Genomic DNA, 16,102 nt, shown 5'->3' on the forward strand with positions numbered 1-16,102 from the left:
TCTATTGTTTTAGATAGAGTAGCTATCCAAGAACACAAATTGGCAACCAGAATTCAAATCAGGAAAGAGGAAAGAGGAAAGAGGCCAATTTTAATAAATTCGACGGGATGTCGAATTTTCCGTCCGCCATTTTGAGCAAAAATTTTGCATGACCTTCCGCGAAGCAAGAAAACAATAACAAAATATATTTTTATCTCTGTCGGAATATTTTTCCCAAGTAATTGAAGAACTAAAGTTACTAAAAATACATTCCCAACAGCAATTCGAGTATCAGTTGCCCAGGAATAAATCATCTAAAATCACCCAATTTGCGTATGATGTATAATACCATGATAAGGAATAGGTTAAGCATTTCGATAAATTGGGACGCTTTACCAAAGCTTTTGTAGGATTTGTAGACAAACTTGAATTTATTGCATATTTAACCATTTTACTACTGTTTATATAAGAATTTTGTTAAGATTTTCAATTATAAAATAATATTTGAATATCCAATAACAAGATTTTGCTTATTTTTTCTTTTACTTTTCCAATATTTTTTTATCAAAAAGAGTCATCAAGAAGGGTTTGTAATTTCTTATTGGTTCTCCCTAAGTTAATCAAAGTGCCTTACTAAAAAATTAAATTCTTGTACGAATCAATACTATCTTACCCTTGTTTCTACACATCCCCCCTAATATTACTCACGAGAAAACTATTTCCTTTTGCAAAGTAATATCATGATAGAACCCCTTGTTTATTTTTATGATTGAGCAAAAAAAGAAACAAACTCTTTGCGAAATTGCATGCAGAAATAAAGCACGTGGGAAGCGATGCGTGCATCAAAATGGGCTTTTATTAGACTTTTTTTTCTAGGCAATAAAAACAGAACTATTACAAATTTTTCTGATATTTATCGCATTAAATTTGTATCCCTTTTAGAGCATAATCAGCATAACTTTTCCTTCAATTCCGTCTCGTAAGATTTTTTAAAAGATTTTTTTTTCTCTGTTTTTGCTAGGCGAATAGTTATTGTTTTTTGATATGAAATCAACCCTGGTATTGAAGGGTATTGCAATAAACACGCATGTGAAATTTTGCGTATACCCAAGTTGAAGAATATTGAGGGATAGAAGTTGTATACATATCACGGTAATACAACTATAGAAGGAATGCTATGAATTATTTTCGAGGGGCGTCTGCGTTCACCGACTTCATGGCGCCAAAAATAGCCCTGGCCGGTACTCTATGGACTTTCAGGGGATGGAAAATGTTTGCGGGGATTGGAAAAGCTAATGTCGATCATACAAGTTGTATATTATTCATTGGCGAAATGGTTTTAATTGAGGGCACAATTACAGAAGAGACAGCATTAAGCAAAAGTGTTAGGATTTAATCCAATCTGTTCACTTTTTCTGTGTAACTAACAAACCCTCAAATGAACATCATTTACCAGTCAATTTTATCTTCATTGGGAAGGCGTGATAATAATTAATCACATGAATTTAATATTCAGCAGTTAAGAGGTGTTTTTAGGCAGAATCCTTCTCATACATTACATTACTTTGGAGTCACACCGATAAATATAAAAGAGTGTTTACATTGTGCTTGGCACAGAGTTTTGGTATCAGCATCAGGAGAATTGCCCCTCAGGGCTTTTTGTACAAAGTTCAACAATTTGCCATCGTATTTAAAGAGTGATTTTAATTTGATTCCCCATATAAAAAGGGTGCCTCGGAACAGCGACTTTCTGTCGCCACTAGAATTAGAGGCAGCCGAACTCTAGGACATACCTACAATCATATCACAGTTCACAGTCGACGCCACCAAGGGTAGAGGGATATAAATAGTACCAGAGTGTCTACATGCAATTGTCTTTCTCTCCCTGGGATTCCTCCCAAAATGTGCCCCCTGAATATAAATCATCTCTCAGTATGAATAATTGGTTAGAGACCATTTCTAAAGGAGTAATTCTATTAACTTTTATTAGGTTATTGAAACCCCTCTTTGTACCAAACATAAATAATATGAATTTGATTTTGCAAAATGGCAATATAACGAAAAAGCATAAGCAACATATTTTCGAATTCACATGAAATGGAATTTTCTAAAACTTTGTTTATTGAATTTCTTGTAGAATTTTTTTCTTTCAATCCACAAATTCGCTACTAAAACTATTGAAACAAGTAGAGCATTAGAAATACTATTTTCCGAGAAATTCCATTCCAATCAAATTTCACTGAATTATAGAAAGTTTTCTGTCAAGAAGTTTCTCTAGCTAAGCCGGTGCAAAGGAAAGAAGTTTTGGAAGCCATTAGTACACTACACATTTTGTGGGTGGATATAGTACATTTGTGAGAATTGTCGCTGAAATAAGGTCATATTAACATAAATCTTGTCACCATCAATGTCAAAAATTATTGTGCAAATCGACAGCTCAGAATATAAAACGAATAAGTCGCGAATAGCACCAACTTTATAATATTCACAGGGAAGGTAGGGATGTCAAGGACTACCCAAAAAACGAGAAAATGAAATTTTGCAAAAAATCGACTTATTCGACTTAAGTCGAAATTATCTTTGTTAGCTTAGAAAAATTCGAAAATTGTTTATAAGGGAAATGTACCACCGATCGTCAGTGTTCCTCGGATCGGAAGGTTGTTCCGCGTGTCGGAACTCCAAAATAAAATGTATTTTTTTGCAAATAACTCGCTGAATTTTAGCAATGACTTTTAGCTAGGGGAAACTGGGGCACCACCACATACGGGGTACCACCAAACACTAATTTTTATTTCTAAACTACTTGGACTATCTCGACCATTCCTTCAGTGGACAAGCATCCCTATAGTGCCTATAAATTCCTATAGGTCTTATCCTCTGAAGTCGAATATCCGATTAAAAAATCGCAGTGTTTGGTGGTACCCCGTGTTTGGTGGCGCCCCAGTTTCCCCTAAATGTATTATGTTGGTTCATATTCAATCTATAGAACCGATTTTCTCGTTGAGTTTCTAACATCGATTCGAAGAACACACTGCATTCTTGCAATTTAAACCTATATTATTAATTTCCGTAAGTAAAACAAGCGTAAAAAACTAGCAAATAGTATTTTGAGGCTCTTATTTTCAGCTAAGTATGAAGCATGTCTCCTAACATTCCGATCCGTGGTACACTTCCCTTAAATGTTTCTGAATTTCTACTGAGAAACGAAATACTTGTACGAAATCTTGTGAATCGTGTAACCCACAAAAGTTTGTAAAAGTTTATATTTTTTTCACAAACATTTTGTTCGTAATATGCGCACTTGATAAGCATTTTTTTGTTCTTTATAAACATTTGTTCGTACATTTTTGTTTGTCTGGCAAAATTTTACGAACAAATGACAAAATTTTACGAACAAATGACAAAATTTTACGAACAAATGACAAAATTTTACGAACATTTACGAACAAATATTTCTTAGGGAACGAAAAAATGCTCGTCAAGTGATCATGTCACGAACAATGTTTGTGAAAAAATACAAACTTTTGCGAACTTTTTATTAGGTTAGATGTTTTACAAACACAAACAATTAACAAACATTTTTACATAATTTTGAAATTTTTTTCTGTCCTTTCACTCCTTAAATCCCAGACAATAGTCAATTGTATAGGGACAATTATTGTACAGAGGACAGCTTGTCTTACTTGATTATTTAATAAATTGAATTGAATTGAATAAGGCTTTTCTAATTTTTATCAAAATTGGTTTAAGAGTTTTCAATGATTTCGGGTATATTTTGTTGTTATTTCTGCTGAACATTTCGTCCTTTCCGTCTATAGACACATTCGATCGGTTAAATGGCCATCTCGAATTATTCAAAGTTGAAGTCAACCACCTTTCAACAAATTTTGTAAAATTTTGGATTTATTTGAAAGGTCTTAAAATTACAAAATCAGCTGCATCAGTCCCAATCAGTAATAATTAGAGAAAGTATCAATACCATTTTATAAAATTAAATTAAAAGGTTAATGTATTTTTTTTAAATACCATTTTCTTGATAAATTTTCAACTTCAACATGTTTTATAGACAAATTTAAATCGAGCTTAAACTGATATGCACCAAGAAATGTGCGAAAAAGAATATTTACGCATAGCTCCTTCCTGGGAATTCTGGTGGCTCGTAAAGCCTCGGACGCTTTCCCATCCCTTTAAGTCTAAATGACTAAAATGAGTTTCAGTTGCGGTATTTTTTAATTAAAATATTCCATTTGATTTTTTTTTAATTATTACGTTTTGAATAAAATTGAAGAAAAAAATAAGTAAAAATCCAGGATAAATGTTAAACTTTTAAATTATTTTAAAGGACATAAGGTAAAGTACCCTCACTCGACCGATGTCTTCGACTCGACCGGTGGGTCAATTTTTGAGTGTATTAAGGTAAAATGCCCTCAAGTCGACCGGTTCCTCAATTCGACCGGTAGAGTTATTTATTGATTTTATTTATATTTGCACTAATATTTGGTGTATGATCTAACATTAGTAGATTAAAACATTCAAATATTGACCACTGGTCGAGTCCAGGAACCGGTCGACTCGAGGGTACTTTACCTTATTTATGGAATAATTGACCTATTAATGTTAGATCATACGCTAAATATTATAGCAAGCAATAGCAAATATAAATAAATTAAATAAATAATTCTACCGGTCGAGTCGAGGAACCGGTCGCGCGAAGGTACTTTATATTATATCCTTGAATCAAATACATATAGATAAAAGGTTTTTGAGAATGGCAGATAGTGGTTATGAAGGTGGCGGTAAAGTGGTAAATTTTGCATAGACCGGAATATGCTTTTTCTAGGCAGTTTAGAAATAAAGAAAAACTTCCCGAGGTGGTATGCTCTGCTTTAATTAAGATTAATTCTCAATTCTCCGACAAGCTTATAATTTACAATGAAATAATTATTTCTTTTAAAATATTGACGGTATAACCGTTTCTCGATAATGAACAGTAAGTGATATCGGTTTGTGGTTTTCAACAAATGGTGTTCAGTGGTCAAAAGATGGTATCTAAACAAGAAGTTGCAAGAGCAGAAGAAGTTGAGAAATTTTTAAATTTGTGCCAAATTGTTTAAAAGAAAAGCTGAATTGTTTTTGTTAATAGAGTGCCCCCACATCCTCTGTTATGCCCTGTATCTTCCCTAGACAGATTGAGAGACAAAACTCTGGAAGTTCCTAATTGATTTGACCACTGATGAAGGCTTGGAGACCGAGCCGAAAGCTTTGGAAAGGATTGTCGTTTTTCCAAGAGTGACTCTATTTCCCCGATGAATTCCGGTTCCCTTCTTGTAAGTCTAAACGTTTCTTCCGCCATTTTGAAACACCCGCTACCTAAAAGAACCTCAGCTACGGACAAGCTTATCCGGACTAATCGTTGATTTTTAATATCTGACTTATTCTAATTCTACTTGGCAGTTAAATTACCAAACATTTGAGAAAATCGTTATGCTCGTTATGCCCCCAATTCCTTTTCCGAGATGAATGTAATTTTTCCATAGGTTTCGGCGAAAAAGGATTGAGCAGTAAAATTTCTGTGAATTTCCTTCCATTTCTCGTTATTTCCGTTTCAATCGCGTGAAGCGGCAAATCATTTCGAATACAATATCAATAAAATACGCCAAAATGTATGTGAGTGGCAATGATTGGGAATATTCACCATTTGTTCTGCTCTGGCAATCTCTAGCGTGTCCCTTTTCCCGCCAATATGCTTTAGTCCCGGTCGTTCTTGTTGTGTGATTTGGAGAGGGAACATATGGATTGTGGAAGTCTCTGGGAAGAAATTATATTTCCCCTTCGTTCCAGTCTGTTGAGCGGACACTTGTTCTCATCTCCAGACCATGGGAAGCTTGCGCATGGGAGAGTAAGTGAGACAACGGATGCGACCAGTTGACGCGGTTTGATGTGTTGGGATGTTGGAAGTTTGGTCTGGAAGGTCGTTGGCGTGTGAGATGAACAAGTCAGCTTCCAATGCGGCGAGGAGAAATGCCCCAAGACTTGTCGTACCCAGTGTGGTGTACTAAGTTAGCGCCGTTGGTTTTGCACTCTTTCAGTCGGTTAGTCAATACGGAGACTTCAGTGAGGTTTGTACCGTGACAGTGTGCGTGTCGTTTGTGAGGTGATGAGCTGTTAAGTGGATGTGGAATTATTCTCAAAAATTGAAAAATAGTGTCTTGAGGTGGATTTTTCCGTTGGGATTTGGTGTGAGTCAGAAGTCAGTGTTTTTGAGACTGAAATTGTATGACGATGGTTCTTTGGCAAGATCTCAAGATGACCCGTGGTTTAGTGTTAATAGCCCTATTGTTTTCTCTCATCTCGCAAATGGACGCCCTGACTTTGGAGGAAAAAATCCGCGATGATCCAGAACTATCTCAGGTACAAAACATATCATTCATTCCCCATGTTTCAAATTTCAACTTCCAGTTCAATTGAAAAGTGAAGTTGGATGCCAAAGATAGCATAACCACTTTTAGAATCATTGATAAATTTATGCACTTTGAAGCGTCACACGGTGTAAAACCTGTTCTTTGTTGATTTGAGGTGGAAATGTGCTTGGTCATATGTGTATTCCACACCCATGTAACACCGCTTAGGCTCAGGTATAGTTCGTGAACTTGATTCCAACATACCAGTACACGCATACATCGGAACGTGCAAGTGCATAATTGTCCAATTGCATCAAAACGTGTTTCTGACCGTTGTACAGAGGAAGTACTTAATGTGCGACAGAAATGATTAGAAGTGGCAAGTTGGATGGGATTTTCTTACGAAGAGCAATTACCATCGATACCCAGGCTCTCTTCCAATGAAAAATTACTTCTTGGCCATAAGAGATCCTCAATATAACGCAATATTTCAAAATCATCTTGGATGAGAATGAAAATAAAATCCCCCAAAGAATACGTGACTCCAATCTAAATGGCAAAAAAAAAAAAATCAAAAATCCATTGAGTAATCGCTAAAATGTGAGTTACAGCGGTAAGCTTAAAGGTATAGCTTTAACTTTGAGTAAAACTGGATGATGGAGAGAAAAAGTCCTTATATTGAAAAAGTTACCTTGATTGGATTTTTTTTCTTCTTCTTACTCCTGAGAAAAGAAGTTAAATGGATTTAAAACATTTTCCCAATAAACAACAATTTTTACCGCATTTGAATCAATTGTCGCGGAGTATATCCTCTGGGAGAGGATATAACGAGACATTTGCATATTATCTGTATATAATCATTTTTCAATTTGAAGCTTTAGAAGAGCTCGTTTGCTATATACAATTGTTGCGAAAGGGAAATTTGTCAGAAAGGATTTGTTCACTGAGAGAAAAAATATCGATTTTTGACTCAAGTAATATTATAAGGTGAGATTTTCTCACGAGATGCTTTGTAGGGGAGGGGGATGCGTAGGGGAGAGCAGGCGTAAGGAATATTTTATTTCTTAGAAAAAACAAGCAATGTCCAGGTGTCAGGATTAGATTAAAGGGAAAGCTGTTCAGGGATAGAGTGTGTAACATTTCCTCTGAAATTTATGTACATATCGTGTCGGTTGGATCAGCACGTTGGGGCATTTGCATTTTCTTTGTACCGTAAGTGTGGGAGACCCTGTGAATGACTTTGACACTCTCTTGTTCGTAAGCTTTTCTTTAATTCTAATGTTTAAGAACGGTTCACACCGTTGAGACATGGTAGATCGGATCGGAAAAGACTATCATCCTTAAGTTCCAGAAATAAAGAGAAGCTTACGGACAGGAGGGTGTCAAAATCACCCGCACTTCCGGTATCTCCATTTCTTGTAAAGGATGCATTGCTGCATAGTCGCTTTCAACTGTTGTAAAAAGCTTTTAGGGGAAAGGCTCATAATTTTGTCCAGTTTCTTATTTTGGACACTTTGAGGATAACATTGGACACTAAAAATAAATTGATTAAAATGATGGATTTTTATTCCAATATTTGATGAATAATGAATTCTATTTAAATATTTGTTCTTTTTGGAAGATTTTGACACTAAATACGTTAAATTTTGAATATGATTTCAGTTGAAATTGCTTTGTTGAAAATTCAGTGTGAGCAATTGCTTACGAGAAATATGACAGAACTTCGTGGCTTACTTCAGTCTTATTTAGTTTTGGTGAAGTACTAACAAAGTTTGTTCGCTGTTTTTGAGTGCTATTATTGAATATTCATTGAATATTGTGTTGATTCACGTTACTGATGATTTGTACATTTGACCTGAAGTGAGATTTGCCTTGTGAATTATATTTTTCGTGTGAAAAATGGGAAATTTTTTAAGACATTCACCAGTGAGGAGATGATTCTTATTTTGGACAGGCGTTTTTCTCACGAAATTTCGTGAAGTTTTACTTTTGTGATGACTAGGTTGGACAAATGCCTGGAGAAACAAAGGAGCATCATCTCTACGAAAGAGATGTAGCGAGAAATGTCCTGAAAGGCTCCCGGAAAGGTCAGGGAATGAGCGAATCCGCACGTACTTGGAGTATCGAAGTCAACTCACTTTAATGAATGATATGGAAAGTTTCCGGGCTTCTGTGACATTCTACGTTTCCCTTACATGAACAGGAAGAGAACTTGGTAAGATTGGTTCATGAAATGAAGAACAATGGGCATCCTATTGAGGCGGATTAGCTGTCCAAATTTACAGCCAAGTTGGACAAATTAATAAACAAGTTGTCCAAAATAAGAGTCAAAGTCACCTCTACATATCAATTCATTTTTAAACGTATTAAAACTAATTTTAATAAAAATAAGTCGATAAATAGCTTGCTAAGTTTCTAAACAACCCTTCTGAAAAGAGAGTAACAAGAAATGTCAATTAGTATTGAAAATATCGCACTTCAAACTTGGAACTTCGATGCTTATAAGCAGACTGTCCAAAATTATGAGCCATTACCCTATTTTAAAATTATAAATTTGGTACAACGCGGAATATCGGACAAACTAACTTAGAGTTCGAACAATTTGCTTAAATTAGCTCAGACGCATACTCCATAACTATAAGATAAGTTTTGCAATACAAGCATTGTCGTAAATTATTTATTTCCATCTCAATAAAAATTACACTTTCCTGATTTTCAATCAATTTTTCCATCAAAGATTGTCATTTTAACTTTAAATGAAGAAAAAAATTATATCCTTTGAAAGAGTGTAAATTACTGAATTTTATGGTGTGTGTCTCAGCTCAACGGGAGCTTTTAAACGTCAGTTTTCTTACTTATCACTTTTGTAGATAAACATGTTTTTAATTATAAACTCCCTATTGCATAGTTAATAAAGAAAACGTAAATTACCGAAAAATATTTTAAACGTTATACCCCAAATGTTTGGGTTTAGTGCTAAGGCATTGTGCTTAATTTGTATGTTTGCTTATTAATATCTACTAATGTTTTGATTTTTTTTAAATTACTTATGCACAACGCACAATAATTTTTGTTTTTCAATAATACTCGTCTACAGATGTTTGCAAAATTGTGTAGAAATCTTCAACACCGTATGAAAAATTGTTAAGAAAATTTTGGTGTATTTTTATTAAATTTTTGAGTGAAAAGTGTCAGACGGTTTCCTGTATCAGTAAGTGCTGCACAATTTGTTTGTTTTCATTTCAAAATGAAAATGAATTCATTCAATTCTTTCGAGATGGAAATAGTGAGAAATAATGAATCAGTGAAGATTTTCACACGTATTTCGCCAATATCACATAGCAAAATATATAATCAAATGTGTCTAACTAGATCGTAATTTACAAGAGTGAATAAAATTAAACTTAATAAATTGATGTATGAAACATTTGCCAATTAATGCAATTAAAATTATATTATAGTAGTCTCTCTCAAATTCAAGTATTTGGGACCGAAATGCCACCCAAATTAGAGATAAATTCGTACGTCGAACTGTTCGAAGTGCAACAATTTTTTGTTTATTTGCATAGGGTGGAGTCATTACTTATGGACGTTATACACTAATGAACAGTTTTAAAAAATCTTAAGTTTTTACCTAAAACTTACTTAGTTAGGTGGCTGCAATGTCCCTTTTAGGGACCGGACCGCTCGCACTAACCTCCTTCAGTCCTGGCGACTCTCCTTTAGCTCGTTTCAGAAACGTAGCATATGTCTCTGATAAAAGTCCGTCCGATCAGAGGCTCCTTGCGAATTTTCGTAACAATCTTGCTTTTACGGGGACGGGTTGATAGTCCCTCACCCGACCTTCTCTAGAAAGACCAGATCCCTTGTTCGTTAGCCTCAAATTCGTGACTCCCCACTGGGGTTGGTTACCCAATCTTCTATCACTCACCTGAGTGTACCGGGGCCTACCTGGCGTCTAGTGCGCTTGGAAGTGAACATAGAAATTGGGGAGAAATTTCTCATAAAAAATCATATTATTATCAGTATATGATGTGATCAATAATTTTGTTATTTTGCTAAAATTTGTGACACCTTCTTGTTCGTAAGCTTTTCTTTAATTCTTTTTGAAGTAAAGAAAAGCTTACGAACAGGATGGGGTCAAAGTCACCCGCAATTACGTTAAGAATTTAAGATTTTTGCAAGCTGTGCATAAGTGTATAACGTACAAGTGATGGCTCTACCCTATTCATATTTAGTTTACATAATCGAACTATGCCTCAAAAGTACTTTCACATCACTTACAGTTTACTCAAAACATCGCCCGAAATAGCATAAAAGTGAAAATATATACCGCTTCATATCCGTTTCATAACCGATTTTAGACTTTTTAGAAATTCCAAGACCTTTCCAACTAGCCTATAATGAACTCATTCAGTTGAGAAATGCGCTCTCTAGGGCCTTTTTAACCTTTAACATTGAAAAACTATTATTAGGAATTATTAAACGGAACTTTGGTATAAGGACGAAATGTCCGCCTAAATCAGTAGTGTGCAAGGACCGTTTGAAACCGAATAAACGTCAAACTAAGGTTATTCAGGTAGCGTTTTGACCATTGCATTGACGTTCGATTTTCATTTGACGTTTGTTCCAAAGACGAAAAAAAAACAATCGTACGTACGACGCGTTTCGGAGTAATCTAGAAACATGGTTTTGGTGAGGAAAGTGAGGAGTGAGGGAAACTGAAGGGTATGTTAATGGTCCCAGGCCCGACATGGCGGGGAGTTCCACAAATGTTCCAATTTTTTAACCGTTTGGCCTCTAGGCGTGGTAATGGACAGATGGACAATCCAACAAACAACGTAACGACATTTCTGTCATCATGTGAAACGTGGTAATATGTTGGGAAAAGTAGTCTCCGGGAGATAGAAAGTGGAATTTTTAGGGGTCGAAAAATCGAGCGATTTACTCTCTCTCTGTAAAGTTCAAGCAATAAAAGTAAAAATAATGTACTTAAAAAAACAAGTATCGATTTTAAAGTATTTTTAGACAACACATTTTTGTTATTTAAAAAATTTTATAAAAGTTATAGAACAGGAAATGTTACTATTTTCAGATTTATCTTCATTAATTAACCTCAATTATGTGAATCTTTCTTAATCGCATCTATTTTAATTTAATTTATTTTATCTATTTCCGAAAACTTTATTTAAAATGAAAATCCAATATATCATAGTTGGGAATAAAATTGGTAAATTGCTAATTAATGACTGCACGTTTGAACTATATGAAAGTGTAGGGCGGTATCCTACCACCTACCGAGAGTGCTGTCCTTTACTTAAAGGCTCTTTTCAATTAGATAAGCGTTGCTTGGTCTTGTAGGAGTTTCGTGACGCTATTGGTATATCAAATCAGATTACATTACCTTTTAACATCTCCCCTGTAATTGATTGCGAAAGTTTCTATCAATTCTGCTGAGCCAAGAGAGTGACCGTTTAAAGGTTTAACTTTTCTTAATGCTTTAGCAGCTCTGTGAGCTTGGGGGATTTTATGGGGTGTTTGGTGTAGGAGTTTGAGAATCAATTTGTAGCCATTCTACGCTCTGCATGGCACAGTTTTGAAAGAAAATATTTGTCTTACTTGGCCAACACTGAAAGCAGGATCATCTCGATGTACAAGTTTCAAAAGGCATCATAAATTATTCACTATTGAAGGAAGAATCGTATCTTAATTAGTAGATCTTAAAGCATGAAAACACGATTTAGGCATATGAGGGTTCTGATAATGGAGTTTTTGGGTAATTTCTGACCCATTTTCCAGATAGAATAACATTTTGTTATTCTACTTTAATGACACTGAGAGAAAGCTAATGCACTCAGCATAAGAAAAATTTGGTCATAAATTTCAATCGAAGTGAATAAGAAAAGCATATTATGAGAGGAATAACCTTTAGGACAGAAGCATATAATCATTTATAAAATCTCCAACTATAGCAACTTTTGCTCTAATGTACTCTCTTCTGTGAAAGACATATCCGAAATATTTTATGCATTACATAAATAAAAGATTGTGTTAATATGTGACTTTAAATTATGTAAAATTTTCCTGTGCGGAAAAGTGTTTTGTAAAATTAAAATTCATTAGAAATATTCAGGACAGGATCTATTTATTTATTTACTGCTTTTTTAGGCTTTCTTTGGGCACGATTCATATCGTAGACGAATATTTGACATTCGGCCTCAGAGCTGTAATTTATACAGCAATAAGTCTCGTGTAGTGGAAATTTGTTGTGTCAAGATGTTCCATCTCAATGTGTTAATTAATTAGTGAATTGACTCAGAAATCGCGTGAAGGCCGAACTCTTCAAAGGACAGCTATTTTTGGAAGAAAAGTGTACACCATGCAAACGTTATTTCAGGATTTATTGGGATACTTTATATGAGCAAAAGTTTAAAGATTTTTGCCTTGAATGTAGATTAGAGGAAATACTATATTTTGTCAATCTACGTTCTTTATTGATGCTGAATGGTTGTTTTTTAGTTATGGCCCACACAATGGGAGAAATGTTCGTCAATTATTGTTTTTTTTTACGAAAATTGCTTGCAGTTGTGTAAGTAGAAACGTCAATATAGTGTCAAAATTGTGTCAAAATTCTGTCATAATTCTGTCAAAAATGCAATTTTTGACGAAAATTGCTCCCAAAGTGTAGAGATCTTTACAGACAAAAATCTCGCCACCTGAAAACCTAGTTAATAATTCCAGTTTTGATTAGGGTATCATATACGACGAGTAGGCGTGGCAATCTCAAGAAAATCTTTTTCAACAAAAAAATTGTAACTCGTTGAAAGATATGCTTTGCAATAATCGAGGAATTTTTAAATCATCTCAATGTTCACTTATGTGTGGGTCTGCGAAAGCCCTAAGTTTTTATCCCTAACCGATTGGTCTCTCAAAGCGTACAAGTGAATTATTGAATGCACTTGGAGAAGATTTTCTTAAGATTTTTACACAAAAAAGGGGTGACAAAGCGTCTCAGGCTTTGCGAAGTGTCCAAACTCGTGACTTAGATGCTATACCTCAAAAGAACTTTCGCATCTTTTACCGTTTACCGGTTCTCAATCGATTTGTTGAACTGATTGATAAATCACTCGAAAGATCCCACAAAATAATTTTAAGAGTAATAAAATTGATTTTAAAAGATCTCAAAATTGCAGAATCAACATGATCCTAAAGTATCCTATCTTACCCTATAATTAAATTTCGGATAAAAATAAGATATCGGTAATGAACCGGTTCATTACCGATTGAAATTGGCTCAAGCTTGTTGGGAATTCCAAGACCTTTCCAACGAGCACCAAAAGAACTCATTCGGTTGAGAGAAGTGCTCTTAAGAGCCTTTTTAAACTTTAACTTTGAAAAGACATTATTAGGAATAATTCAACTGTATTTTCGTATAAGGAAGGCCCAAATGACCGCTTGGATAATCTTCAAACTATTTCCAAAAATGAAAAAAATCGCACTACGCGTTTTCGAACAGTCCCCAAAAAAGCATGGTATTGGAGGGGAATAAAAATAAGATAATAAGAATTAAGATATTTTTTAAATCTAAATTTTAGAATTTTTCAAGAATTTATTGAGGAACTCAGAGTAAAAAGGGGTAGCAAAGCGTCCCATACTTTGCGAAATTCTCGAACTCGTGACTTCGATGCTGTAGGGGGAGGTGGGGCTACTTTGAGCTGTGGGGCTACATTATTATACTGTTTTTCGCATATTTCTAATGGAAAATGGGTTTTAACATGATGTAATTTGGATTGACAAAATAATTGTGGGTCTAAATAAAATAATTGTAAGGACCAGCTTCATTTAGAAGTAGGCGAAAAAGTGGTATAACAATCTAGCCCCACAGCTCAAAGTAGCCCCACCTCCCCCTACCTCAAAAGTACTCTCGTATCATTTGCCGGTTAACCGATTTGGACCGATTTACTAAACACTCAAAAAGTTGCTCAAAAAAGTTTAGATTATTTTGAATAAAAGTCATACATATATCAGTTCATTATGCTCTGATTGCTGGTTCATAACCGATTGGAATTGGTTCAGACTTATTAGAATATCCAAGACCTTTCCAACGAACTGAACATGACCCCACTCGGTTGAGAAATACATTCTTTAGAATCTCTTTAACCTTTGAACTTGCAAATGTGCTATAAAGAATGATTCAACGGTGTTTTCGAATGTGGACAAACTGTCGGCGTAGTTAACCTCTAACTAATGACCAGCGCACAATAACTTTTGTTTTGTAAACATGTTTTCAAAATTTCGCATGAGAATGAGTGAGATGACTAGATCTAGATCTCACTCACTCACATTGAAATGTCAAAAACATGTTTACTAAACAAAAGTTATTATGCGTTATGCCCAACGCACAATAACTTTTGTTTAGTAAACATGTTTTTGACATTTCGATGAGAGTGAGTGAGATCTAGATCTAGTCATCTCGCTCATTCTCATGGGAAATTTTGAAAATATGTTTACAAACAAAAGTTATTGTGCGTTGGGCATTAGGCATTATAGGAAATTTTGAAAACATGTTTACAAACAAAAGTTGTTGTGCGTTGGGCATAAACATGCAAAAATGAAAAATAAAAAAAACAATCAATCCCAAAAAACATGGTTATAGTTTGGAAGGGGAGGAGTGTAGGAAAAAATGAGAGGTGCATTGATATCTAGACTGATTTATGGGGGAGTGTCCTATCTTTAACCGTTTGGCCTGTACAGGTGGTAACGCAAGGATAGATTGACGAACAGACGGACAAAAGCGTGACATCATTTCTCAAAAATCATCTGAAATACGATGATATGTTGAGAAATGTTGTCCCCAGGCGTGGAAGGTGGAAAATTTGGGAATGAAAAAATCGAGGGAATATTATAAATACTGCTTTCTGTCGAGTCCAAGAATAAAAAGGAAAATCACACGTGCATGCAAATTCGTTTGTGAGTTGAATTATTGGGAAAAGTAAAGGTCATGTGAATGATGCGAAAGTGAACTTACGGTGAATTTCCCTGTCGACGTGAATTGCGCGCTATCTCTAACCTTTAGCCTCAAACACTGTTGAAGACTAGAGAGAGAAAATAATGGAAAACGCATCTCTGCTTTGCCAAATGCTTGAACTCTAGTGATAGCTTCCTGTGTAAAAATTTCTTTGACTCACAGATTATTGAAAAAAAAAACATTTTAATAAGGAAAATTGATAATGACGTGCATATTTGTGAATTCTTTGATCTGATACTTTAATGTAATTTTAATAAACAGTGGTTGTAAAATGATTCTCTAGAAATGCTATATAGCTAGAGACTTGCAAAAATATTCTAGATTCCTTCACCCTTCTACTTTACAATTATGTGCAAATATTAGAAAAAATAACTTTAAGTAGTTTAGAAAAATTGTTTTGTTTATGGAACACGGGTGTTCCAATCGTCCTTAAAGGGTTAAACAATGATGTGTAACTTTTAGTGTCCAGTGCAAAATTTACGGTAAAAATGGGGTGCTCAATGATGATGTGAATCGTGTGCGAAGATAGAAACTTGATTGAACTTTCGCACAAATCGCCATTAAATTTTCATTTTCCTCTAGAGGAAAATCTAAGGATTTTTTGGGATTTTGTGATTTGGGGTTATGTACCTTGTAAGTAAGAGATTTTTTGGCATAGTGGGAGAATCGATACGGTTTGCATGGTCGTCAGAAA

At 34.8% G+C, this 16,102-nt stretch overlaps 1 protein-coding gene across 1 annotated transcript in view; it reads left to right on the forward strand.

The window, feature by feature from the left end:
• Positions 1-5,877: 5,877 nt before the first annotated feature.
• The window catches only part of LOC129810066 (fasciclin-1-like), a 79,039-nt gene continuing 68,814 nt past the window's right edge, over positions 5,878-16,102 (forward strand). The window contains exon 1 of the mRNA XM_055860314.1: positions 5,878-6,390. Within this exon, the coding sequence (XP_055716289.1) occupies positions 6,256-6,390 (135 nt within the window). The 5' untranslated portion in view covers positions 5,878-6,255. The remainder of the gene's footprint in view (positions 6,391-16,102) is intronic.

Source organism: Phlebotomus papatasi, chromosome 1 (genome assembly GCF_024763615.1).
Source record: "Phlebotomus papatasi isolate M1 chromosome 1, Ppap_2.1, whole genome shotgun sequence".
Taxonomy (NCBI): Eukaryota; Metazoa; Arthropoda; class Insecta; order Diptera; family Psychodidae; genus Phlebotomus; species Phlebotomus papatasi.